A 27,075-nucleotide genomic window follows, 5' to 3' on the forward strand; every position below is an offset into this window, starting at 1 on the left:
CTTTCAGTAGACTACTCGTAGACTCTTTCAGGAAGGATCTTATCAGTGAATCATAGCGTTATCTCCCCCTTCCTTTATTTAGATCCAATGCCCTTTTTTCCATCCTATACTTCTTCACCGACACTTCATCTATGTCTGATCTTCAGTTCCTCTACTTACACTATGAGACTTTCAGTTTTCGATCACCGGATAACATTGACTCGACCGCTACTCCTGACGCGCTTACTATCGGTTTCCCCTCCCCCACCAGCCACATATGACCCGACGTTCGGATATCGCGTGATTCATTCCTCCTTCTATCCATAACATCTCCTGCGTTAGCTACTCGCGTCTCAACAGCTTACAGCAAAGGGCCGATTTGCTCATAGTATACCTACTATCATTATTCTATATTGAAACCATGGAGCCTATCATAGTCTGTTAGATGCTGTGCGGGGTTGAGCTGAGCTAGATTGCCGGTGACGAGAGCGTTGGTCTATTTAATTTTGAAGAGGTATATATTGGCATTTTGGGTAACGACTCAGTCATGGCGAGGATCAAGCAGGGCGTTTTCTCCTGGGAGGATGTGCTGACCCAGCGGTACCAAAGTAAGTCGAGATATATCCCCTGTAGCCTGGATCCATACTTGCAAATCCCTCCTCGTACGGAATGTACCTCGGAATTCAAAGCAGTATCATGCAGCGCATGACTGACTGAGTCATCCAGACAACAAGCCAGCAGCCCTACCCAGATCGAGAAGGCACAGTATCCTCTCCGAACAAAGCCACTCCCAGAAGCGGACCGACACACGGCTGGAATGGATGTTTCAGCCTGACTGCTCGCTACTGATAAACCTCGCGCCTGAGTTGCGCCTTCTGATCTGGGAGATGGTCTTGGGTGGGATGCGTATACATATTATCCAGCGGCCGAACCGCCGGATGGGTCACATCGTATGTTCGCATGCCGAGACCTGCGATATCTGCAGCGGCAATGTGCCACAGCTGGCCAAAGACGAAGAGGCCAGGCGAAAGACTCAACTGCTGTCTCTCGCGTTGACCTGTAAACTGATGTAAGTAATCTCGTCCCTGGAAAGACAATGGTGCCCTGCCATCCCTTTCTCCCGGCCCGATTTATCTGATTCGAAAGCTCAGCTACTGCGAATCCATCCACCTGTTGTACACGCTCAACATCTTTGAGTTCAGCAATACCTGGTCCCTAACATATCTCCGTCCAACCATCCCTGCCGATTTCTGGGACTGTATTCGTGCAGTCGAACTGCGCTGGGCGTTCCCAGGCCACTGGCTCCCCAGTAAAGACCCGGTCAAGACGGTCTATTTCTCCGCTGGACGCCAGCAGTGGGTCGAGACCTGCCGCGCCCTGACACGGATGAAAGGCCTGCAGTCGTTCACTCTGCAGCTGATGGGGAACTGGTTTTGCGAACCGGTGGAGAAGATCCCTGTGTTTCTAGAGCCTTTGAGGGAGCTGAACCTGAAGAACCGGTGGAAACTACAGTTGCCCCGGCAGCCATATTATGTTAAGGAGATTCGGAATATTGACGGTGATCTGCGCCAGAGGGGCATTGACTGTTCTATTCGAGCCGTGTGATGTACGGAGTACTTCCCGTTACTGATCTGTATTGATTAATCAGCAATATTCAAGGTAGATTCTAATCTTGAATATGGAGTATTCTCGTAAATCATGCATTTTGACATTGCATTGCCTGGAAGAGCCCAGCTCCTTATACTCCGAGAACATAAGATCCGGCCCCTGCTATCTCCGATTCCACTCTGCCCGACTTCCTATCAACCCTCACAGCGAGCAGAGGCATATCTCTATCATACTCTAGCCGAACGAACACAATGACTACCTTTACCCACCTCCCCTTCCTATACTCCGACCTTCAATAGTCCGTACCCACCCAAACAAACCAAATCTAGCCTAGCCGCCTCTCGGCCGTCGGATCCGACACATCGCCGACTCTAGTCAGTTTTCACCTGATCCAAACCAAGCCCACCAATCACAATCCCTCAAATCCCAATACCCACCTGACCTCAAAAGCCAAGGCACCCCGAAAAGGTTAGCCACTCGCAGATCACCCCCTTCATCGCGTACAGAAAAGTATATTTATAGATCTTTGGCTGGACCCTTCGGGGCTGGGCCGGCCCCCAATCGCGGGGAGGGGGCGCCATTGAACTCTTTCCAAGCTGCTAATGTTGAAAACTGGAAATGGGCGGAAAAACGGTCCATTGGAGGAGTGCAAACTGCAAATCGCAATTAAACTGGTATGGGTCTGTCAGGGTCTTCGCTGCTGACTGCTCAGGAACATGGAAACTAGATGGTTTTGATTGCCTAATTCGTAGTATGTCTTACACTTAGGCCGGTTTGTCTGATTTCCATTGGATGGGTTGACTTTGTGCCCTGAGTCTGAACTGGAAGATTTCTTTTACGACTTCAAACCTGGTCGAGACCTGATCTGTGCATGTCGGCTTGGATTCTTCCTTCAAAAAAAATGCTCGTCCCACCTATGTGCTCTACGAAGATCAAGTAAACGTCAATTAGACTGAGTGGAACAGTTTGGGGTATCAACTGGCTAAATTTTTAAACTATTACCTTTTTTCCCTAAATTTTCTGCTGATGTAACATAGAAGAGTTTAGTTGACATTATAACAGGTGTAGATATCTGAGATCGCCAGGAGTCAGATCGATTCGCAAAAAGGTAATGACGCTTCATCTATAGATGACATGCTCATCATTGAGCATGATCACCAAATGCAGAGCATATCTTCAGAGCGGTGGTGTCGCTTTCGTGCCTCATGACATGCACTGGCAACTGCAATCTTGCGTACACGCTTGACCCAAACATAGTGGGAGTGTCCAAAAAAAGAATAAAACAAGAGGGTCAAGAGTGAAAGAAGAATGAAAGAAAAAGAAAAGAGAGTAAAAAGAGACGTGAAAGAATTATAGTAGAAATTAAATGTATAATCATGCCAATCTCGCTCACATGCAAGAGCCGAGCTCAAAGGTATGCTGATCATCAAGTCCCAAACACCTTAATCATATCCAAATAGGAAAGTGTTGCAAAGTGGCATAAGAAATATAAGAAATAGCAGCTTGCTGCCCGGAAGGAGTGTCATAGTAGAGCTTTGCAGGAGATAGGAAAGGGAGTGGAGAGTCCTTGACTTGGTGATACACCACTGAGAACTGGCAATGACTGCCAGGAAAACAAGCGCCAAAGGTCATGTGATGATCGAAGGTCCATTCACACATTGGTTCGCAGACGTTGGATGGAGGTGCCTTGGATGGAGGTGCCGCCGGTGTTCGCGAGATGTCGAGATTCCTGGACGACGAACAAAACGGAAAAGGATGGCGGTGTATCGACAAGTATCAACACTTAGGGCTCATAGGGAATATCGGCGTCCTGCGGATACGCTCTTGATGAGCGACCTAACCTTCCTTCCTACTCGTAGGAAACCCTATAGTAGGCGGTGAGCCTCGTGCGCATATCGTATGTACCCCGACTGCTGCTCATCTGAACAGTTCCTTTGAGACGAAGCGTCGCATTAGTCGCGGGAGACACGGAATGAACTTTGAAGTTGCGTCAGCATGGTGTGAGATGAGCGCCAGCTGGGATGTCCCTGGAGACGGCCGTAACCGCAAGAGGTGAGGTAGATGTGTATAGCCGACCCGTGCTTAAATTTTACCGGCCGTCTTGGGATCGATCAGGGCCAGACTGGCCGGGACCCATCTGTCGAGTAGCAACCCAGTCTACCGGAGCGTCCTGCATTGAAGCAGGTGTTTTTTGCTCTTCAGTCCGACTACTGGTCTGTTGCCGAGGGAGAAGGTTGTTGATCTCTGCGACCAGTGCGGAAGCCATGTAGGCACGGAGTTCCTTTTCTTCGCGCTCGTCCTCTTTCATAAGTCGTCTTTGATCCGTCTTCGACATACTATCCCGTCGCTTTTTCCGGATCTCATGAATGACCCAGAGGAGGACCTCCTCTGGCACACGATTTCGCGGAGCGCCATGCTTGACCGGGCTTCGCACGTACCGTCTTGTAACATCTGTCGCACCGTCAATGGAGAAGGCAATGCAGTAGGATAGCTTTCGACCCCAGCCTGAGAAATATGGTCAGTCAGCATTCTACAACAGTCTGTAGCTTGACATCGAAGATTTCTCACCTTCAGTGTAAAGGCGCGGCTGATCCCAAGCCTCTTCGCACGCATCTACGTGCACCCAACGCCTTTGATGCTCCGAGTAGACCTCGGTCCAGACGTAATCCTCCGAATTCCATACCCATCGTACCCGACCACCCAGCGCTCTGCAGAACATGCTGAAACAGTTGGCCCATTCACCCACACGCCCTCTTCTGCTCTGTAACAATTGCCAGACATCAGAATATCGCGGAAATCGCTCATATGCACCACACGACGATTCTGAGCAGCGGTATAGTTCGACCCTTGTTGCACCACGCGCTGTTTCATCTGGCGTTGGGGGAGTCATGCCCTGAGCGATTGTAGGCATCAAGCATCGAGAGCAAGGAGGATTGTTGACGAATTGGAAGAAAGAGTGCTTGAACCACCTATCCAAATATCTACCGTTAGTTCAACGCCAACAAGAAAAAACCAGTCCCAGCAGAAACGAACCTAAGTAGGGCCCTAATAACGCAGTCTTGATAACCCCACTCAGGCTTCCCCCCTACGCTAGCGGCCTGAGCCTGCATGATCTGGCTCTCTTCCTCCGCTTCGGAGTAGAGGCGATCGAGTGGGATAAGAGAAAGAGCTTCGTCGAGGAGGCCGGGGTTTTCATATTTGGTCGGAGTGACAGATAGAACGTGCAAGAGATTTCGGAACTTCAATGATTGTTGATCTCGAGGGGGGGAGGGAACGACTGGAAGGTTTCTCAAAGACGATGACGCTGGCAATTGATGCTGCTGATGTTGCTGCGATGGTGACTGAGACGATGGGTAATGGGCACCGGTCGGAGGAGGTGGTGGTGCCCGCGAGGGATGTGGTGGTGTGTGGTCTGAATGAGCGGGAGACGGCGATTGTGTACGAGATCGGCCTCTTGATTGTTCCTGAAGTAAATTGAACCTCTTTGTCCGCATCAGTTGCTCGAACGCACGAGTCAATTCGGTCGCATCGTAAACGTCCGTTGTTGGCGCCCGCCGAGTGTGCTGTTGTCTGCCGTCCGCCATGCTGGTAGGGACTCGACTACACCAGCGATCGATTGATTTGTGCCTCCAGGTCGTATTAAAAACTGCTGAACCCTTTCCTGAGATGCTGACAAGGTCTGCCTTCTAAGTCACTCAAGATAAAAGTCAGTGAACTTGGCTGCGACGTAGTTTTTGATTTCAAGGTAGAATGAGTTGGTATGTGACGATGGTAACAGCCCAGCCAAGCGTGGCGACCGCTTGGCGGTGGTTAAGCAGGAAACTGGGCAATCCTTAAGGAGGTAGATGGTAAGTTAAAAGGATGATGATGAGTTACCTTTTTTGTTAATTAATGAGAAGTGAAGAAGATAGTGATCCGTAGCAAGTCAGTAGCAGGCAAGAAGAATTGTATAGGGTGTCGAAGATGGTCAGGTGTGTTGGTAGGGGAGATGAAAGGGTCAGTGAGGTTCAGGTTAGGTTAGCAAGCAACAAGCGACAGAATCATCAGAAGGAGTAGGTTGGCAGACCAGATAATAGTTAGTGTGATATTATTAAGGTAGTCCTGAATCATTTATTGGGGCCTTCCTTTTTCTTTTTCTTTTTTTCTTTTTTTCCCAGCTATTTTCCCCATTTCCACGCCAGCAGTCTTGAGCAGTGAGGGCGAAGCGTCGTCAGCCTTGGACTCCTCCCCCAATCACGGCCCTGCAAGTGCACCGCAAGCCGCGTGTGTCCCGCCCCGAAACAGTTAACCGTACCATGGCCAAGACACTTTGGGCTTGTCCGCAACGACTGTTGATTCCCTTCCACGCACGACGATTGGGGTTATGCAGACGTACATACGTGTACCCTCACACTGGGTGTCAGTTCTTCCCTTCTCTTCAGGGGTCTGGGGAATCATCCTACATCGGCTCATTGGGCAATACCATGGCGATGATCCCAGGCCATCGTCACCACGTCATTTCTCATTGCCATAATTTCGAATTCATAAATCGGGTATTTTAACCTTCAGTTGCTGTTCCATCGTTCTTGATACTCCACAGATTACCCAAGATGACCGATCAACGCCCAACACTTGAGTTGAACAGATTACGAGTCTGATTGATGGTCTCCACTACCGTCTTCATGACCAGCAGGCTGCAACTAGATAACTACTAGAAAGGGCTTGGTCGCTGGGTCGGATGATTCTGCTCAAAAAGACTCTAGTTTTCTCTCCACCTGCTGATGACTCTCTGTAAGTCTTGCCTCCAACTGCTACGATCTAACTTTCTGCTTCGCAAGCCTTCACAGTCACCTCTAGCCCTGGAGAGGTTATCTCTACTCGACTTTGTATGAAAGGCAGGTATCTGGGTCCTTACAGTCATGATCTTCAACGCCATATCAAAGGAATGCCAAGTTCCCTACTTCACATCCCCGCCATGGTACGTGGGATAGTCAGTGTCGATTTCGACAACTAGCCAGCCTGTCTTACGCGGCTCTCCGATCAACAAACTAAAATGTCACCATTTCATGCTTGGGATGCGCAACTCCCGTACCATGCACCGGCTAGCAATAGACCTTACGCCCAAATATGCGTCAACAGCATCGGCCGTAAGAGGATCGCGGACAAAAATTTTCTGAAGCATCAGGAACAGCTCCAGAAGGTGTACAAGATTCAGCAGTAAGAGAAAATACCCTTCAGTAGATGTAGCGGGTTGGACCGACTGTGGGCCCGACCCAGGCTCTGGCTTTACAGTACCTACGGAGCTGACGAATCGAGTTGTATCGATCATGTGCTGCACTCCCATGAACACCATCCAAGCATTTGGCGCATGAGTATGGAGTACGCGGCGACGCGCCTATGCGCATCAGTCGTCGAGTCTACTTGGATAGGAGAAGACCCTGACAGTCACACACAAGCGTAATCGTACCGCGGAAATAGTCAATGGCCGATGTTGATCATGGAGATCCTGATTTGGATCGGTGTTTTAGGATTCCGGGGTCTCTGGGAGAAGGTCCAGGTCGACAGTCGCCTGTCTCTCTATGACCAGGTTCTAAGCTCGAAGATGATACGGTCGCGTGGAACTGCATATGTTTAGATTCCCTTGTAAAGCAGCAGCCTATCAAAACAACGATCATTGTAGCTGACCAGTCCACGTAAGTATCCATTGTTATTGTCATATAGAGTAGAGAGATCCAAGCCCTGTAGAAACTTTCAGGCTATGGAACACGAATCCACACGCGGCCTACGTGCACAGGGCACAATTGATGAGTTCGCATCCCCACTCTGACAACAGTTCATGTTCATTTGTAGAGCAAAAGGATATGCGCACTCACCAGGACCGCAAATCATGCCTTATTGCCACATCATACCGAAGATCGGAAAATATAGACCGCCCAGGCCCCCGGAGTCAAGCGCAGCTACATAGGCAGTATTGAACGTAGGTATGATTTCATTTTCGATCTTTCTTCCTCCAGTCCCTGAGACCATGAACAACCCACGGTGCAGGCATCTTTCCAGCGACTCGGGGAATTAAAACAGAACAGACGAGCCTGGACGCAGCACCCGGTGTTACAGGATTACCGCATCCTATCCCTAGGAGGGAGACTTGGTGGCGGAGACGCGCAAGCGTCCGTCTTGGCATTAGACAAGATCCGACTAGCGCGGCGCGTAGGATCCACTCCACTAAACCGGTTTCTGATTGCGACCTCATGACAGTCAGAAATTCTTAACTTCTCTTGAGCCCTAGACCCTGAGCTAGGGGGCTTGGCAAATGCCTCTGCCAGGTCTGGGTCACTCTGGGACAGTCTGGCTTTTTGCATGCAGACCTTGCGAACTCCTTCCAGGTTCTCTCTTTTTGGGTGATCTTGGGGAAATCTCAAGAGGAATGAAGAATTTCTCGAGGACGCCCAAAGTAGGGCCTAGACTACATGATAGCCATATTTTACGAGAAGTTGGAAGTAGCGGAGTACAAAGTACAATAATAATAGCCGATCCTGCAATCGACACCAACTAACGCATAGAAGTAAGCCCAAAACAGCCAATAGAATGCCACCACCCTTGTTTGGGAAAGTAAAGGTTTACATGGGGAGTAAGGTAGCACCGTCCGTATGAGGCTCCCGACTTCTCAAGTCCCGACTGGCCTGCTGCGCCAGGACTACTAAGCAATTAGTACTAGTCCCAGAGAGTCAGAGACCGATGAGCCACTCAGAATCGTGGCTCAGGTTTGAAAGCTGAGGATACAATTGGAGGAGAATTTACATGCTTGCCGTCGATCACAGTAACTTGTACCATAACCAAAGCTGGAAGATCAGTACACAGTAGTACATATTGTTGAATTACGATTGCAATTATCGGTTTGTCGTTTCAGGCTGGGTTTACTTCTAAGATGCGGGGTAGAGGAATTAGGTGTTTTTCATATCCGAAAATCCTGGAACCGTCTGGCGTAGTCATTATGATCTCATGCTCTATCCCTAGACATCGTATGCATCTAGGATTGCCTAACGCAGGGTTCATGCCAACGCTAATGACATCGAGGGATCTTCAGCATGACTTCACTGTGACATTCGAGCAATTATATCTCGAGTTGATGGAGGTCTGAATGTATACAATTGAAAGAGAAGATATCAATCAAAAAAAATAAAACTGCTTCGTGTTTCGTTGCCTATTATTGCTATTATTCTATTTAGGTATTGTTTGATCATCGCTATGCATTGTGCAAGGACAGTTCGCCACCCTTGAATCCATACCCAGAAAAGAGTAGAACGAGGAAAAGAAAGGAATAGCTTTCATCACATCATGACGAGCATTGAAGTAGTTCTGCCACAAACGATTTGCCCCAAAAGGCACTGAACGCAATCAGTATGCACACTGGTAATGAACTCTCAGGGTTAAATACGTACCTCGTGTACTTGGAAATGTACTTGTGAAGTTTCTCAAACTTCTGGGCGCGCTGTTCATCACTCATCGAAACAGCCTCATGATACGCTCTGGCAAGCTCTTCGGTGTTCCATGGGTTGACAACGAGGCTACCGTTAAGACTTTGAGCGGCTCCTGCAAATTCGGAAAGGATCAAAACGCCCTTGCGCTTCTGCTGGGTTGCAATGTATTCGAATGATACCAGGTTCATCCCGTCTCGAGTGGAGGAGACAACGCAGGCGTCGGAGGCAGCGTACAGGGCGATGAGCTCATCAAAGCTAACTGACTTGTGCATAAAGTGAATAGGCATGTAGTCGACAGTACCTGTTTGGGTGAGGGTATCAGCGATGTGTTATCAGCGAACTTGACCAAGGGGATCCTCTCTTACCAAATTTGCCATTGATCCGTCCCACAAGCTCGTTCACCACCGCTCTGAGGTTCTGGTACTCTTCGACATCCTGTCGACTGGGAACAGCAACTTGAACAAGGACGACCTTGCCCACCCACTCCGGGTGGTTCTGAAGGAAAACCTCCAAGGCATGTAACTTCTGCGGGATACCCTTGATGTAGTCCAAGCGATCAACGCTGACCATCAGTTTGGTGCCTTGGAACTTGTTCTCGAGGCTTGCGATGCGATTCTGCACTTTGGGGCTCTTCAGACCGTCGGTGAACTTATCAGGATCGATACCAATCGGAAAAGCGCCTACGGCTACAGATCTGCCTTCGTATTTGACGCTGCTCGGGGTCGTGAGCAGGCCTCTATAGAGCGTAATTAGCAATTATCGTGAAGCACAAATGGGGTATCGAGCAAACCTACAGTAGATGTGAGCAGCTGCTCAAGAAATGACGTGCATAGTCATAGGTATGGAAGCCGATCAAGTCACAATGCAACACACCGCGCAGAAGCTGGCCTCTCACGGGTAGGATTCTGTATATTTCACTGCTGGGAAAAGGTGTATGCAGGAAGAACCCGATTTTGTTGCCTTTTTTGCCCGCCTTCCGTAACTCCTCGCGGAGCAATTCTGGAAGAAGCATGAGATGATAGTCTTGTACCCAAATCAGGTCGCCGTCTTGCGCCTCCTTTGCAATTGTTTTGGCGAATAGAAGGTTGGCCTCACGATAGGCATCCCAAGCGCCTTCGTCGAAAACGATCTCGCCGGGGTGATAATGAAGGAGGGGCCATAAAATCGAGTCTGAATACTCCAGTTAGCCATGAATGCTGATTTCGTCGCTCGCACACCGTCAGGCGCGGACTGTATAGACTGTTGGTGGTGCTCACTTACTGGAAAACCCATTGTAATGCCGATCAGCCAATTTGTCGTCCATGAACACTGGAGTTGCATTAAACTCATCCTTCAGCCTCTTCTTCACCGATCCAATTTCATCCTCTGGAACTTCCAGACCTGGCCAGCCATACCACTGGAAAGTGGTTGTTTTCGACAGACCACTCAAACCAGTTACCAGACCGCCCGATGACATGGAGAACTCATACTTTCCTCCTTCCGACCGTCGGATTGTGATGGGAAGGCGATTCGAGACAATTAGGAGGCGATGGTCGCCTTCCGACCCGTTCGTACTGGACATGACAGAAAGAACTCGTAGCTATCGTAGCTATCTCGCAGAGGTGCGCGACCTGGAACAAATGCCCCGCTTCAAGGTAAAGGTGCAATTAGTTTGCTTGGGAATAAATGAGGGGATGGGATTAGATGCGACTGAGATATCTAATGCTGATACGATAGATTGAGAGATATTAGAGACTGATTAATTAATGTCAAAGAAGATAACCAGGAAAGGAAGAAGCAGGAAGAAGAACTTGGAAGAGCGCCAGCAGTCTGGAAGCTGGTGATGTTACCCTTTAGCGGTGACGTTTTTCGTGTTTGTCGCCCAAACTAGAGAGGTATAGGAGGGGTACTTTGAAGGCACCTTAGTTCCAGCAATATAATTCTTTTTTGGGAATTAGTGCTTTCTGATCAACCATGGATGATTCTGAATTTCGAGAATAGCAGGGAAGTAGTCTACATCATGACATAGTAGGGACGATTCCATCTGCTTCTCAACAAGCTGAAACAGGGACATCACACCTAGAAGAAGCGGAGGGTCCAGACTCGCGACTTTTTTTATCGAACTGTCTCGAAAGATCCCTAACCATAGTGGGGGGAGCTGCTAACAAGATATCGAGACTTCTTCCATACATTGTTAGTCCCACACCCATGTAGGCGCTCTAGATTGTTTAAGTACGGATCTGCCCGGCATTCAGGCCAGGAAATTGCTGTCATTGGGCCATTCCCTGCTCGAACCGGTTTGTCAGAGAGTTATCTCACCTTAGGCCGTTGAAGCTATGGCATATCACATCTGACAGAACAAGTATGCAGGTCATGCACATTCACACCCTGATAGGTTTCAGGCTATGTAGGTACCTCGAACAGGTATGGAATAATATCTAGAAAGAGACTAGATAGTCGATGAAGGAAGGGAGAAATGAACTCAATTAAGGCCATAGCCATTTATCATCCACCGGCAGCCCAAGGGGGGAAAACCCCTCATATCAATGGCTGTCCAGTTGGATGAAGATGAGACTGACGGTGATATTAATGATGATGCCCAAGGCACAGAAGCCTCCAAAAAACCACCCCCTCCTTCCTCGTCTCCGGTTTCTGTCAGGCGCTTTTGAATTCTTTTCTACTTTACCAGAAAACTCGGTTTGACGGTCTCTCGTCCCTCTCCTACCCAGGAAAAGCCCAGAATGTTCTTTTCTGTCCCATCATATGCCTCATCCTAAACACGCAGGTTCCATGGTCCAATCATCAACGTCATAAACCCTTTGTTTATTCAAGATGCTGCGAGGGTGTCTAAATGTCACCGGGAATTTCAGGATGCATCAGTTTGAGTGACCCCCAGAAACATATAGACACCACTCTTCTCCTCCATCCTTATCACCAACTTAGTTAAACGTCAGTGCCATCCATCGTCGCGACTCATCCCTTGGTCCGCAGTCCCCCTCTCCATACTTCATCCGCTTACCGCTACCTACCTAATAGTGGTTGACTCCATAATAATACTCTTGAATACGCTGCAGATAAAATTCTTCTTTGAAGTGTCAGAGAGGTCTTCAGGCTTCTCCTCCTTCCATCAGAATCAATGACGGTCTACATCGCCTCACTGTATGTTGTGCCCCTCATTGTTGCATGCCCTTAGCTTCAGACGGTTAGCGGCCGTGATAATCTGACATACTACATTAGTTTCCTTCCATATACCATTGACTTCCAAGCCACCGAGCTGAGACATGCTCGTCGCAAGTCATCCCTCAGCCACACTCCTATAGACGACCATGTCATTGGTCGGCTGGCAGAGGCGCGCCAGAGGCGCCACAACAAGTCGCTCAGTCTCTCATTGACTCCCGGTGCGACTACAGAAGACGAAAAAATCTTCAAACCGTATGTCTCTCGGTCAGCGGGCGAGATCCCCCAGGCAGACGATCCCAACGGTCCTGGACTTAGCGAACCCAGAACCATTTCTTGGGGCCAGAGTCGCAAATTCAATCAGCCGCGATCCACGGCCCAAGTCCATCCCGAACCGTCAATCCTAAGAGCGTCAGATGCTGGGGATGACCTGAACAGCCAGTTCTGCGATGGAGTTCTAGAAACTCCCGATTCTGAGGAGGATCATGGAAGTCCCCGTGCGTTGCTGTCTGTTGATGACTGGGTTGTCAAAGCAGCAGAACAAGGCAATGGTGGGCTGCGTAATGCAGTCTATGCAGCCGAAGAAGCCGGTATTCTGACAGACAAGATGTGGGTGGGCACACTAGGCATGCCTACCGACTTGTTGAAGGATGCGACACGCGCCAGCCTTTCTGAGACACTCGAAGATGAGTACGAGTCGCTGACGGTATTCGTACGCGATAGCGAGTTCGACGGTCATTACACCCATTTTTGCCGTTCAGTTCTGTGGCCAGCATTCCACTATCAGATGCAAGAGAGCCCCCGACACACTGAATACGACGACTATTCCTGGAAACAATATGTCAAGGTCAACGAAGCGTTTGCCAACACCATCGCTGCTCGATGGCGTCCTGGTGATAGCATCTGGATCCACGACTACCATCTTTTACTTCTTCCACAGATGCTCCGACAACGGTTACCCCAGGCAGAGATTGGTTTCTTCATGCATGCTGCTTTCCCATCTTCCGAGGTGTTCCGCTGCTTGAATCCTCGCGATGCACTACTGGATGGTCTTCTCGGCTCGGACTTTGTCGGCTTCCAGACAGAGGAGTACTGCCACCACTTTCTGCAGACCTGCAGCCGTCTTCTCAGTTTAGAAGTGACCGTTGGCGGCGTCCAACTGAAAGATCGATTTGTCCGCGTCAAGAGTATTCCTATTGGAATCGACGCCAACGCCCTGGATGGCCTACGCCAGACCAACGAGGTAAAGGACTGGATCGCGAATATTTCTTCCAGGTACAGCGGTAAGCACCTGATTGTCGCAAGGGATCGATTGGATGCACCGGGCGGGATCAAGCAAAAGCTGCTGGCATACGAATTGTTCCTGAAGAAGTATCCCAAGTGGAGGGAAAACGTAAGTTGCCATATTCTAATTGAGCTACGAACCGACGTACTGATAAACACAGGTCGTTCTCGTTCAAATAGCATCGGCATCTGAGATGCCTGAACTTGAGTCTCAAATCTCAAAGATAGCAACGAGGATAAATTCCAAGTATTCGACCCTTACTCACCAGCCGCTCGTGCTCTTGAGTCAAGACATCAGTTACTCTCAATTCCTGGCCTTAATGAGCGTGGCGGAGATTTTCATGGTAACGAGTCTGCGAGAGGGTATGAACTTGACAAGTCAGGACTACATCCACTGCCAGGATGGCAAAGTGACGCCGCAATACCATGGATCCCTGATCCTGAGCGAATTCACTGGCAGTGCTTCGATCTTCCATGGACACGAGTTTCTCGTCAACCCGTGGGACTACAGAGAGGTTGCAGATGCGATTAACAAGGCACTGGAAATGTCACCCGAACAGAAGAAACGCAACTGGGAGTTCTTGGTTGAGAGGAAAGCACCTCACACAGCCGTAGCGTGGTGCAACTCTTTCAAAACTGCCCTTGCCGAAGCTCACAGCGCGCAATTGTCCCGCGAACTCAGTCTTGTCGCAACACTCTCTGTACCCGCATTGAAAGAGTCATACGAGAAAGCGACCAAGCGACTCTTCTTTCTCGAAGACGAAGGGGCCATCGCTTCTGCCAGCCCTGTGTTTGCCGCAACACAATCGCTGCTGGAAGCACTTCTCCGCGATCCAAAGAACCTGGTCTACGTCACGAGCAACAAAAGCCCGGAGCAGATCGAAGCCCGATTTGCAAGCTTCTCCGATAAAATCGGATACATCGCCGAGAACGGTTGTTTCAAGCGGGATATTGGAACCACGCAGTGGAAGCCGCTGGTGGATATGGAGAGAGCGAAGGACTGGAGGAACGGCATCCGTCGAGTTATCCAATACTACCAGGAAAGAACAGACGGTAGCGTCTTGGAGGAACGTCGCTGTCTGTTGACTTTCTGGTACAATAATGCCCAAGATCCCGAGGTCGCCGCCCGGCAGGCCTCCGACCTTGCCGACATGATCAACGGCTCCCGCGGCAGCGAGGCCATCCGCGTTGTCCTCACAGACGGAACAGTCAGCGTCGAACCCTTAGACATCACAAAAGCCAAGGCCGCAGAGTCTATCCTGGAGCAGTTGCCTGAGACCCCAGACTTCCTTTTCGTAGCCGGTGGTTCCCGCGGAGACGAGGCGCTCTTCCGCTGGGCCAACCGTTTGCATGGCGAAGATAAGATCCCGGATGTGACCACGGTCACCGTGGGCTCTCACGCCACAGAGGCTACGGCAGTGCTTCCCACTGGCATGAGCATCGCGGACGTTGTCAACACCCTGACTTCCTCGAGTGTGAATGGTACGAACGGCCATGAACCGACTGTCAATGGTGACAACTCTTCCCCTTCCTCATGACGGCGGCGACACTCAAGACGCAATGTTCCTAAGTTAACCTTGTTGAACTTCTGCTATGATACCTACGGCATGACGGCATGATTTCCTGCTCCTGTTTCCTTTGTAACTTAGTCTTACCTTCCATTCTTCCGGAAGAGGGATATACGTGGATCCTAATGGGTAATGTGTCTAGACGCTTAGACAGATAAATATACATCCTTATTTTCTTCCTTGCTCCCATACTAGTATCTCTTCCGTAAGGGAGTAGTCGGTGTGACTGCACTACAACCAGACAAGGGATAAGACCACATTTACGTACATTGGTTAGTTAAGGAGCAACAAGCATGAGGTACAAATGAATAGAACCTTCAACCATCACTCCTCACGCTATGTTGTTGCTTCGCATGACGAAAACCTTAAACAAACGGACATCTCGCCTCCTCCCTGCAATGTAAATACCCGTAGACCGATGATGTGATGTTAGACAAAATTGAGCCGAAGAAAGTCAAGGTCAGAGCAAATCTCGGATTGTTCGGAAAGAAAGAAGGTGAAATTACATCGCACCATACAAAAAGATACGACAGTGCCCAAACCAACATCTAAACCCAGGCAGGCGGCGGACAGACTCCCCAAGCCAGATTATAATAAAAACAAAGGGTCATAGACAGACGAATGGAAGAAAGAAGAATTTGTAAATGTAACATAAATCATTAGGGTTGTGCTATGAACACTGAAGTTTGAAGTTGTGTTGACAACCAACCGAAAACTCAAGTTCGTCAATGATTCACTAGACTATAAGTAATTGCTCAAGGAAGCCTCAGCCACTAACGCCGGCATTATGAGATTCATCATTCCGAGATGAAGAGGAAGGGGGAGGATTGGAGTTCGTGCCGGCGGATATAAGAGTCGGGGCCACGCGTCTCTTCTTCGGCTGTTGTACTTGCGGGACCGAACTCTGGTCCTTTGATTCCTCCTTCTCGGACTCGCTGATGTCCCGTTTGCCCAAGACACTGTCCCTCATAGAGTTTGTCCCACTTTGCGTGACTGCAGACATCGGCGTCTGGGGTGGTGTAGTCAGCGGCAGAATCGGTGGTTGAGCCGAGTTGGCTGCAGTGACGAGCGGCACTGATCCTAGAGTAGGTGTTGGATTGTTGACCACAGAATCCCCCGATTGCGGCGCCGTTACCTGTTGGACGGGAGATTGTGTAGTCATTGAGCAGGTGGAGTTGGATCGTGCGGGACTCGCTGGAGGTAATTCGGCTGGCTGGGCCGGTGTCGAGCTCAGAGAGGGTTGACTCAACTTGAGGGGCGAGGGGATATTGGCCGGGGATGGTAGTTGTGCTTGGTTTGCGGACGAGGTGCCAGCGTTCGCAGGATGCTGAGCTGTTCCCACTGGAGGTGTATACGGCTGGCCCAACTCTCCAGGAGCAAATGACAACGTTGAGCAGAAGCCGTCAGAGGAGCTCATTATTAAAGTTAAGCCATCATTCGACCTGTTTTTGTCAGTGTACCGAACACATTATAGATCAAATGACATAGAACTTACCATGTGAGATCTGTAAATGTCGCAAAATGTAAGTTGCTCACAACACACAGGGGAGTCTGTTGCTGCGTGTCGTACACAAGAACCGCGTCCTGCGTAGCCACTGCGTACACAATCCTGTATGGTAACGAGAAAACCGGACTCGGACTCTGGCCAGCAGAAGCTCCTTCATTCTCGGCGTTTTTGGACGCTGTGTTAGCTTTAGACGACTCGCTTGCAGAAGGAGTGGACGGAGGCTCCATAGAAAGCTTGTCAGGCGTCGGCTTCGTGGAAACTGCTGGTTCAGGAAGAGATGCAAAGGATTCTTCCCCAGAGGAGGTATCCAGCGTAATATGACGGGCAGGCTGAGGAGCCTTGCGCAAGGTGTACAAAATTGGAGAACACTTGACTGCAACGGAGGGCTTCTTATGGCCCGGCAGATGAGAGACAGGGGGCTTGTTGAAGCCTGCGCGGGTGTAGATGTACACTGTGTTAATGATCTCATCCGTGGATTTTGTGGGGTCTGCGGCAGGCACATGCGTGGTCTTGTACTGGCCAGCTGGAGTGAACAGCAGACTTCCATCAGGGGTGAAAGTCAGTCGCCTGAAGAATGATGTGAAAGTCTCATTGGCATAGATGTTGGCGTTCTTGACTGTGAGACCACCCAGGACGTTTGGCGAGGATACTTCTAAAGGCTTAACAGCAGGTAACGGCAGGGAAGGTGCCGGAGACGCAGAGCGGCGAATCGAGGGGGATGAGCCAAAGGAAGAACGACGACTATGAGATACCGGAGGAGGATCCATAGGCAAATGAGAAGTCAATGGCGTACCCGGAGTCGAAGTAGCGGGAGAAGCAATGGCAACGGAATTGCTTGTTGCGGGCTGGGATCGAATAGACATGTCCGGCGGAACAGGGCTGCTGGACGAGATACGTTTGGCTGGAAGATCCATCTTCAGGAACTTCCCGTGAGACGTTAATGTAAATTGGCCATCCTTTGTCTTCAAGCTGTAGATGTGGACAGATCGATCTGATGACTGGGTAGCAACAAATTCGTTCAGAGGATCCCAAGCCACTCCTTGAACGTAGTGCGAATGCTCCGCAATCTGCCGAACCATTTGCCCTGAAAGTATTCGGTTTTAGCCTCATGATGGGGATACGAATTCTAGGAGAGGCGACGAGAACTTAACGAACCAGTCTGTGCGTTGTATATTCGAGCAATATTGTCCATGCTCCCTGTGATGATGAAGACCCCGTCAGGAGACCACGCAAGGTCATAAATCTCAGCACCGGAGGACCGGCACATATGCTTTACGCGCCACGTCTCCTTGTCGTCCGAACGGTCCTCCCCTAACCCAGGCTGGGTCTGCAGTTCTGACGGGACCCAGAGAAGAACGTTGCCGTCGTCTCCTGCAGATGCCAGCATCTCGCCTAGAGCATCACATCAGAAGAGTGTTATCTCATTATAGAACACCTAGCGTATATACCTTTCGGACTGAAACGGACCACATTGACAGCTTGTGTGTGCTTCACAAGTGTGCTTAGATAGGTCACCTTTCGATCTTCACCTGTAGACTCGACTTTCCATAGCTAGTGATTCAAGGTCAGAGACACGAAGGGAGCGAGAGAGGGAGGGAGGAGAGGAAGGTGGTTGGAGGCATACTCGGACATTGTTATCACTAAGATAGACGTGAAATATTAGCAGCGCCTTGACAGATATATTGAGGAGGTCACCTAGACGTACTTTCCAGCTGTAGCAAGGCGCCCTTTACCATTGGGGTCGAAGTGAACCGAGTAGATTGGGGCATTGTCGTTGTGCCACGCGATGAGCAATGGCGTAGCCTTCATGGTGAGCACAAAAGCTCAATGCCCCAGAACGTCTGTGTCAATGTGATCAGGAAGGGTAGATATCGTAATAGGGTAGTTCACAACGTCGAAATCGTGTCAAGATGGGTATCTTTCAGAGCTGGAAATCCGTAAGGGTGCGTGTAGTTAGTAAAGTTACAGTAGCAGCTACTGCGGAGAACGTGGAACAATAATTAGACGTTCCGTTTATTGAGGAGCGAGATGTTATAGAACAAATTCGATAGCCAGTAAATGTTTATGAGAACGGGAGACTGGAAGGACAATAGCGGATCCGAAATCATCCAATAATGCAAATGAGGTCGAACACAATGGCAGCTGTCGACGAGTGGTGATGTCGTCGGTTGATGATGGTTTGTTCGCCGATTGCCCGTGTCGCTTCCTCGTGTCTCACGCCAACGCGCTCGGCGAATCGCAGCACATCTTCCATTTTAACCAAATCGGGCTTTGCTTTACATGAATGCATAGGTAGATTTGCAGCCGAGATTCTGCTAATATTAGCCCCTGTTAGGACCTTCGACTTAATATTTCTGATGCCATAATTAGTGTCGCGATACACGATAATCAGCCTCCATCGCTCCATATATATACCAAGGGGTCTACTGTACTATACATGATACCATGCAGTGCTTTTAAATCTTCGAAAGATGTCACCTTCATCATCAGGTAAATACTACTAATAAATAGAGCTTGTTTGCTAGAGAAGTAACAAAATAATTCATTCATTCCATCCCATGTTGAACGCCAAACACTCGCTTCCGAAACCGTAATGCTACACCTTTCCACAGAGACAGCTTCAACGATGCAAGAGTAATAATACAAAGAAAGAGAGGAAACCCGTCGAAGATCTTGATCATGTAACCCATTTACCAATCGTCTCTCCGAACCAACTAACAGCCTTCTCGCGCCGTTTCGAACGTGCATCCTCCTGTGTCTTCATGAACGGACTGGCCTCTTGCACATACATCTTCTGTTGTTCGATCTGCGCGTTGTGTGCCCGAATCTCCAATTCCCTCTCATGGGGTGTAAGTTGCTCCAATGGCTTCGATGGTTTGAACCCGGGCGGAATCTGCTCAACTCCGGGGACCTCAAGACTACCCGGGGTATCGTTGGATTTGAGTTGCGGTTGCTTCGCCTGCGGGTTAAAGAGCGATCGGAGAGGCGGTGGTTCCTGACCAGCCGCCCGACACTCCGCGACTCGCTTTTCATAATCCAACATCTGGTGGTAGAGTTTGTCCGCATGCATTTGAATTCGTTCTTCCTTCTCCTCGTCCCAATCGAATGAGGCGGCGTAGCCTAATGCCTGCAGGAATTTCTGAGCCGGTATTAGCATACACCGCCCACAAAAAGTTCTGGAGTAGTAATTCCGATACTTACGGATTGAGTGGTGAAACAACGAGAGAAAGTTGCGTTTTCCTCGGAGCAGGAAGTCGCACGAGCCTGCAGTCGCTTCTGCCAATTACCCGTCTGGAAACACAACGTCAAGGCTTCATGCTCCAATGCGCAATTTTCCATGGCTGCCCGGTGCACGGTGTCATTATGCTTCTTGTACTTCTCAATCACCCTTTCCGCGCCCTTGGTTACTGATCCGCCCTCTTCCTGAGGAGGCTTGTAAGTTTTCCACAGATGAGCATACCGGCCATCAGGGTAAAGTGAAGCGGAGGGAACGGAGGGTTGCGAGGGCTCGCCAGTTTGGGTAGACTCGTTTGGCTTTGGTGCTTGGGATTGAGGATCTAACGTCTTTGAAGGTTCTTGCGTTGAAGGAATCGATGTCGTAGGCACGTATTTTGCTGGAGCTTCATTTTCAAGGTACTCTCTGAGGCCCGGGTCAAGCTTCTTGACAGGATCATCTTGGTTCGAACTGCCCCAGAACCAACCCATCTTTCCTTGATATCGCCAGTGGGTGCGAATTTTATACAATAGAGAAAAAGACAACTGAAAATAGCTGAGCTCTGGCGAAAGATATCCGACAGGACTGCGGAGATGTGGAAACGAAGCTGATGATTTGGGCCTCCCTCTGTTCCCCGCCAAACCGTTTTGGGTCAATGTAGTCCCTCCCTCAGTAGTTCCATCCAGCTGCTCTACATACAACAACAAAGCTCGAGCTTGAGCTTCATTTACAATCATATCGCGTCGATTCGCGCGTTGAATAGCGCCGCTTCTCCGCCATGAATTCTAGTATGTTTTCAATTTCTGTTATATCAAGTGATAGACTAATGCAATTGCGACAGATCGAGAGGAGCGGCTGCAAATGCGGCAGCGCGGAGCAGCGTACGCGCACCACTTTATCCGACTCGCCTTCCGATTGATCTAGAGAGTATAATGCTAACCGCGCGATTCATATGACAGGACGCGCAAAACGAAAGCGATTGATTTCGGATTCTCATTTGGACTTGCTTCGGCACTCGCAGAGTCCACGTCGGAACCCGCGTCGCAACCCGCCGCGACTGTCACTGCCACCGAACCAGCTGGTTCTCCACAAACAACATCAGCCCCAGGAGAAATCACATCGTCGCGGCCATCACCAGCACGGACACCTTCATCTCGAAATCTAGGTTCTAGCCAGCGGACACCAGGAAGTGCGCGCAATGGCCTCCCCGAACGACCGTCGATGTTCGACATACCCTCGGATGGGGAGTTAGAACTTGGGCGTAGCAGCAAAAGGAGAAAAATTGGTAGGTTCCTGAGGAGTCCCTAATGACTTGACTACAGTATCTGACAATGTGATATTTAAGAATCTCCCAGCAAGGTTACCCAGACATCGGCGAGTTTAGACGTTCCAGCCCAGGAGACGAGTTTAGCACAGCCCCAGCCGGACAGCATGACGAGGAGCGCAGAAGAAGGCATTCGTGATGGACCACAGGCTGCGGCACCTACCACAAGCGCCGAACAAATATCCGAAGACTCGCCCGTACCGGCCGTTCCGTCAACATCAAACAGCCTGATCGATGACCTGACAAAGGCGGGTGAGAACCCCGAGGGTCGTGGGGCAGCGGAAGAGGCTACGGTGATGCGAAGTGGTCTACTACTACAGAACGGCTCGAATTCACCTCCTCTGGATACCATGGACTCCGAGCGCAGCAGACAAGAGTCGGATACCCACGATCGCTATCCACCAGAAGCTTCGGTGATGCCGCAAGAAGTTGTCGCGGAGCAGGTGGTGGAAGAGCGAGCGGTACCAGAACCAGCCAAAGCCCATGAAGACACACAGCAGCCTACGCGAGCCCCAGAGGCACCAAATGAGCAGCACGTCGGTACTGAAATGAAGAAGTTACAGCCTCAGCGCCAGAAGCGCGCAAGGGGCAGACCATCGGCATCTAGCCGAACGCGTTCTGCTATTGGTGAAGGCTCAGGCCGGAGAGGAGGTGACACGCTGGAGATAACGGCGGCTCCAGATGATCCGAGCAAGAGACTTCCAGCCAGGAGTACAAGGAGCGCCCGAAGCACGTCGAGTGATCCTACCGGGAACGTTGTCACCAATAGCAACTTAGCCCACGGGCGGGACGCGGCACAACCTGAGACGGACGGCGACGACACTGCAGCAAGGGGCCAGGATGTTCAGCAGTCAGTTTTGCAGAAACAAAACCAAAAGAAGAAGGGCAAGCGCGCTGGACGCGCTGACAAGGCCCGGCATGTGGAGACTGAGCAAGAAAAATCTGATGAGTCGGGTAAGAGAATTCAGCAAGAGGAGCAACCACAGCCAGGCAGGGAGCGAAATCCAGAGTCTGAGCCTGAGCCTCAGCCTGAGGCCGAGCCCGAACCCAAGATCGTAAACAGAGCAAAATCGCCAACAGCCCAGGCGTCTTCTTCCCGACCCAAAAAACGTCGTGGGAGACCGTCGTTAGCATCGAGAAGGGATGACAACACAGCAACGCAGCCTGAAGAAAGACAAGACACACAGCAAGAGGTTGAAGAGGGGGATCCAAAACCTACGAGGAAGCGGACTAGACAACCTCGTGGTGAAACTGTACCTGTGACCGTCCACCGCCTGGTGAACGTCGCTTCGCTGGCACCAAGAGCTTCTGGTCCGGAGTCACCAGTCGAGGATGGAGAATCGGCTGATGAACTGGCCACCAAGGGGAAGACTAAGCTCCCTAAAAGAGGGGGCGTCAACCCAGCCGATGTACTGAGCCAGATTTGCCGAGAGACACTGGAGAAGACCCTCGCTACTCTGAAGAACGGCATAGCCAATGAGACCAATCCCGCACGACGTGCGGAATGGACCCGCAAGAAGAAAGCTGTCGAGGCTTACGAAACAGAACTTGAGGGTCGACTGTTTGAGTTGAGCGAGATGCTGGATAGTAACTTTGTTCTCGGCGTCCAGCTGAAGAAAGCAAAGCGGGAGATGATGGACTTGCGGGGCCGGCTGTACCAAGTCCGCAAAGAGAGAGAGGCGGTTGCTTTACGAATGGATGCAGTACGCGGAAAACACGCGGAGGAGGAAAGTGCGAGAATGGTTAGTTATGCGCCCCAGTCTATAACTACGTCTTTGATGTGCGTGTGATTGGTATCTAATGTTTCGCAGGCCCGCATCTCGATCAATAATTCCTTGCATAGTCTCGAGCTTGCGGTCGAACGAAGTCAAACTCGTGCTTCCGCCGATGCTGACGACACGGAATCGGCTGATGCTTCCCCTACAGTTGGGCTAGAGTTTATGCTCCGTAGCGTTGCAGAAGCAGTGAGCTCAACCGCTCCCGGAGCTCAAGGTGGTCTCTTGGACCAGATCAAAAGCTTCAATGCACAATTAGAAGCTACAGCTCGCAAGCTGGAGAGCTGACAATGTATTTATTCATGTTTGCTGATACTATGACGCTCAATACCCTTTGGTGACTTTCTGGATTGTGTGTATCAGGATACTCCTCGGTGTGGTTACTAGGCGAACAGACCATTTGATTTGCATACCGCATGTTGACCTGATATACACCGGAGTACACTCTCACCCTGCTTCTGTTTAGTCCAGACTGAATGTAGCAGCGTTACTAACGCACAGCCTTCAACTATTGTAGCATTGTAGGACACTCTGTATCTCTTCCCTCGTCGGATAGATTCCTGGCTGCCTGAGGCAGGAACTGAGCCCGCCACTCTAACAAGCATCCATTATCTTTTTTCGCCTCAGGAACCAACTTGTCCCGACCGGATCAACTCCCGATGAAATTTGTCCGAAGAGTTTGTCAGCAAAATTTGCAACGGCCAATCAACTTCCGAATGTCTGCGAATGCTTATGCAAGTATTGTTTGTTCCCTTATCTGCATCTACTGTCCCCTTTCCTCATTATGGAGCTGCCCTCGCTGACTTTCAGTTGCCCCACTGGATTTCCAATCCTCGGGAATCGGATGTGATTTGAAATCAAGCAGTCTACAATACGTATAGTGTCGTTTTTTAAGACAATGCTCTCCAGAGATTGTAGGATAAAAGCCGACGGCCTCCCTCCCCGTATTGCCTCGTTCCAATTAATACCCTACAGAGTATAGTTGTGCTATTATCACGTCTCGAGTGATTTCTAGACCGCAAAATCCCCAAGAAACCCACCATGTCGAAGCTCTTCTCCCCCGTGCAAGTCGGGCGCATGCAGCTGGGCCACCGCCTGGCCATGGCCCCCATGACCCGATTCCGCGTGGACGACGACCACGTCCCCCTCCCCATGGTCAAGGAGCACTATGAGCAACGCGCCGTCGTCCCTGGCACCCTCCTCATAACCGAAGCCACGCTCGTCTCGCCGCGCGCCGGCGGCTACGCCAACGTCCCGGGGATCTGGAGCGAGGCGCAGATCGCGCAGTGGCGCCAGGTGACCGACGCCGTGCACGCCAAGGGCTCGTACATCTACATGCAGCTATGGGGTCTGGGCCGGGTTGCGAGCCCGGAAGTCCTCAAGAGAGAAGGCGGGTTCGACCTCGTGTCTAGCAGCGACGTCCCCACGGACGACAAGGCGCCTGCGCCGCGCGCCCTCACCGAGGAGGAAATCTATGCGCTGATTGCGGACTATGCGCAGGCGGCGCGCAACGCCATCGCCGCTGGCTTTGACGGCGTCGAGATCCACGGCGCCAACGGGTACCTTATCGACCAGTTCACACAGGACACGGCGAACAAGCGCACGGATGCGTGGGGCGGGAGTGTCGAGAAGCGCGCGCGCTTTGCGCTCGAGGTCACCCGCGCTGTTGTGGAGGCTGTTGGTGCGGACCGCACGGGCATTCGGTTCAGCCCGTGGAGTAGCTTCCAGGGGATGCGGATGGCGGACCCGATCCCGCAGTTCAGCTACCTGGCGCGGAAGACGGCTGAGTTGAAGCTGGCGTATGTGCATATCGTCGAGTCGCGGATTTCCGGCAACGCGGATACCGAGTCGACGGATCAGCTGGATTTCTTCCTCGAGGCGTATGGCCGTGCTAGTCCTGTGATTATTGCGGGTGGCTACAAGGCTGATTCCGCCCGCGAGGCGGTCGACTCGCACTACAAGGATTACGACGTGGTGGTTGGTATTGGTCGTCCCTGGACGTCGAACCCGGACCTGCCTTTCAAGATCAAGGCCGGTATCCCTCTTCGGCCGTACGAGAGAGAGTTCTTCTATTTGCCCAAGGATCCTAAGGGTTACATTGACTACGAGCCCAGCGTGGAGTTCAAGGCCACGCAAGTTGCGGCTTGAATTTGATGTCGTGTGTTTCCCTTTTCCTTTGCTTATCGGTCCATTAGAAAGATACCACTGCATTGCATATCGTATATCGTGTATATAGACTATAGAATCAACCTTCAATAATGATGGATTGTTGAGTTTCTCAATGTTTGTACTGTAGTCGCAGCCGTCGGAACCATGCTGTACCGCAGACGAGGCAGACTCACCCTGAAATTCGGATTCTCCCTGTCAGTCAGATCTAAAAATTCAGAGTTCACCGGACGCTGTCCCTCGCCCTTCATGTCGCGACGCCGATTCTGATACATATAGTAGGACTTCAACAGGACGGAGAGAACGATTGCTACCGAGACCGTCGCCACAATGGCAATCTTTGCCGGTATGTGGTCTGGCTCGTCTTCAGAGGCTGTTCTGCGAAAGGTCAGCAACATCCTCACCCATGAGAGGTACACCTTCGCGTTCCTCTTGTACCACATGGAAGTAATCAAGATCAGTCTGGTACCTGTCAGAATGTTTTCGGACATTGGATTGCAGGAGTGGGCAACATACGCCGGAGCAACTGCGCTTTCCAAACATCCATGAGCCCAGCATAATTCTGCGCAGCACAGTTCAAGGTAGTCAGGAGTCCCCCTAGGGTCACTACATCCCGTAAGCACTGCACAACATGGCTACTGACGAGAGCTCAGACCATTCAGCCCAAGGTATTTTGCGATAGGCAAACGTTGCATGAGATATCCCGTTGGAAACTCGAAGGATAGGTAAGAGACGTAAAATGCTAAGGCCAGCTTCGAGAACTGGTCTATCTGCATGCCCGTATCCTTGAGCAAGCCCATGCCGGAGGCATAATTGACTGAGGTAGCGTAAGTCACTGCAGAAATCAAGCCCGCCCGTGAGGTCTTACTTAGAAATCTTGTCCTGATACTGGAGAAAATAATTTGACCACATAAGTGGGACGATCATCCAATCAATCTTACGAACGACCTTCTTTTCATCGATCTCGGAACGTGCCGCCGTTCCTTCTGAGGCAAGGAAACTTAAGGCTGCGTCTGCCTCAGTCGAAGCTGCAGGGCCGAACTTCTTTGCTTCGATATCCATGCTCAAGTCACCTGTTTCAGGTACTGTGCGCAAAGCACTATTGTTGTAGCCAAAGTCCTGAAGAAAGGGCTTGACATGATAGCATTGCTACTCTTCTTATAAATACATTTGCGATGCCTATGCTATCAGCGAGGTCGCGGATAGAATGTCTCGCACATCAATGACCTTCCGTAAATGGATGATTAGAGTCTGATAGGTGAGAGTGCAGTCGCAATCGCAATGGACATGTCGACACAACCTTCTTCAACTGACAAGGACTTGGTCCAATCGAACTTCCTCGAGAAAGAGTTTATGTCGCGTAAGCGACAGAGACTATGCTAACCCGGAGAAGAGTATGCTGGGTAGACACTCCAATTCTGGCGATCTGACCGAAAGAAGCAGGTGGTAATCCTCTCCATCGCACGGGAGATATCACTGATAGAGTCAATATCGATCCCCGCACGCGGAGAGAGGTTGCCGTAGCCATGATAGGATAGGACGTGCATTATCAGGATAGTGAGTTGTCACTCATAGCAGAAAATGCGCTTGAGACGGGTCAAACGCTCTCCGATGAGAAACTTGGTCAGAAAGCTCTATGATCCACCCTCCCCTTCTGTGCAGGGAAACACTCTGATCAAGGGGCCATTAGTGCCACAAAGATATCTCAGGTTAGTTCGCATCAGCAATCGACACCATTGACAAGGTATGCCATTGAACATGCTCCTCGATCGGTTGTGTATGAGAACATCATAATTCATCTCATGAGAGAATTTTGGACCACACCATAAAGGCTTCTCACCTAGGTAACTGCCCATCTCCTTATAGTACGCTCAGCTAATCGAAGACGATATGAGCGGTGACTGTCCCAAGGTCTGTTGAGACGAAGCGACAATTCCATAAGACGGGCGCCACCTAGCAAAGTGCGCTATTGTCTAACTATTGAAGTCAAGTAAGATTCTCAAGATAAACCCAACATGATTTCGATAGTTTCTACCA

General features: G+C 50.4%; 9 protein-coding genes across 9 annotated transcripts; 4 read left to right on the top strand and 5 right to left on the bottom strand.

Moving 5' to 3' along the window:
* Positions 1-526: 526 nt before the first annotated feature.
* Positions 527-1,584, top strand: Aud_000515 (uncharacterized protein; the record flags this gene model as incomplete). Its single annotated transcript, XM_043286024.1, has 3 exons — positions 527-587; positions 706-1,048; positions 1,131-1,584. The coding sequence occupies 3 exons, from the start codon at positions 527-529 to the stop codon at positions 1,582-1,584; spliced, it is 858 nt and encodes a 285-aa protein (XP_043141959.1).
* A 2,092-nt stretch (positions 1,585-3,676) lies between these two features.
* png1 (peptide-N4-(N-acetyl-beta-glucosaminyl)asparagine amidase) lies at positions 3,677-5,171 on the bottom strand (the record flags this gene model as incomplete). Its single annotated transcript, XM_043286025.1, has 3 exons — positions 3,677-4,092; positions 4,156-4,556; positions 4,621-5,171. 3 exons carry the CDS (start codon positions 5,169-5,171, stop codon positions 3,677-3,679), a joined length of 1,368 nt encoding a protein of 455 aa, XP_043141960.1.
* Positions 5,172-8,899: 3,728 nt separating this feature from the next.
* Positions 8,900-10,605, bottom strand: Aud_000517 (glycosyltransferase family 20 protein; the record flags this gene model as incomplete). Its single annotated transcript, XM_043286026.1, has 5 exons — positions 8,900-8,951; positions 9,006-9,345; positions 9,410-9,780; positions 9,839-10,214; positions 10,305-10,605. The coding sequence occupies 5 exons, from the start codon at positions 10,603-10,605 to the stop codon at positions 8,900-8,902; spliced, it is 1,440 nt and encodes a 479-aa protein (XP_043141961.1).
* Positions 10,606-12,159: 1,554 nt separating this feature from the next.
* Aud_000518 (trehalose-6-phosphate synthase) lies at positions 12,160-15,022 on the top strand (the record flags this gene model as incomplete). The annotated part of the gene is made up of 3 exons (XM_043286027.1): positions 12,160-12,182; positions 12,261-13,593; positions 13,646-15,022. The coding sequence occupies 3 exons, from the start codon at positions 12,160-12,162 to the stop codon at positions 15,020-15,022; spliced, it is 2,733 nt and encodes a 910-aa protein (XP_043141962.1).
* Positions 15,023-15,818: 796 nt separating this feature from the next.
* Positions 15,819-18,368, bottom strand: Aud_000519 (putative chromatin assembly factor 1 subunit B; the record flags this gene model as incomplete). Its single annotated transcript, XM_043286028.1, has 6 exons — positions 15,819-16,494; positions 16,548-17,643; positions 17,715-17,951; positions 18,008-18,110; positions 18,184-18,199; positions 18,265-18,368. The coding sequence occupies 6 exons, from the start codon at positions 18,366-18,368 to the stop codon at positions 15,819-15,821; spliced, it is 2,232 nt and encodes a 743-aa protein (XP_043141963.1).
* Positions 18,369-19,236: 868 nt separating this feature from the next.
* Positions 19,237-20,264, bottom strand: Aud_000520 (uncharacterized protein; the record flags this gene model as incomplete). The annotated part of the gene is made up of 2 exons (XM_043286029.1): positions 19,237-19,698; positions 19,761-20,264. The coding sequence occupies 2 exons, from the start codon at positions 20,262-20,264 to the stop codon at positions 19,237-19,239; spliced, it is 966 nt and encodes a 321-aa protein (XP_043141964.1).
* Positions 20,265-20,551: 287 nt separating this feature from the next.
* On the top strand, positions 20,552-23,160 carry Aud_000521 (uncharacterized protein; the record flags this gene model as incomplete). The annotated part of the gene is made up of 5 exons (XM_043286030.1): positions 20,552-20,561; positions 20,615-20,654; positions 20,733-21,058; positions 21,119-22,839; positions 22,909-23,160. 5 exons carry the CDS (start codon positions 20,552-20,554, stop codon positions 23,158-23,160), a joined length of 2,349 nt encoding a protein of 782 aa, XP_043141965.1.
* Positions 23,161-23,913: 753 nt separating this feature from the next.
* On the top strand, positions 23,914-25,020 carry Aud_000522 (alkene reductase; the record flags this gene model as incomplete). Its single annotated transcript, XM_043286031.1, has 1 exon — positions 23,914-25,020. One exon carries the CDS (start codon positions 23,914-23,916, stop codon positions 25,018-25,020), a length of 1,107 nt encoding a protein of 368 aa, XP_043141966.1.
* Positions 25,021-25,150: 130 nt separating this feature from the next.
* On the bottom strand, positions 25,151-26,100 carry Aud_000523 (putative MFS transporter; the record flags this gene model as incomplete). Its single annotated transcript, XM_043286032.1, has 5 exons — positions 25,151-25,162; positions 25,215-25,507; positions 25,555-25,644; positions 25,694-25,873; positions 25,980-26,100. 5 exons carry the CDS (start codon positions 26,098-26,100, stop codon positions 25,151-25,153), a joined length of 696 nt encoding a protein of 231 aa, XP_043141967.1.
* Between the last annotated feature and the right edge of the window lie 975 nt (positions 26,101-27,075).

The sequence above is a fragment of the Aspergillus udagawae genome (assembly GCF_001078395.1).
Source record: "Aspergillus udagawae IFM 46973 DNA, scaffold_1, whole genome shotgun sequence".
Lineage (NCBI taxonomy): Eukaryota > Fungi > Ascomycota > Eurotiomycetes > Eurotiales > Aspergillaceae > Aspergillus > Aspergillus udagawae.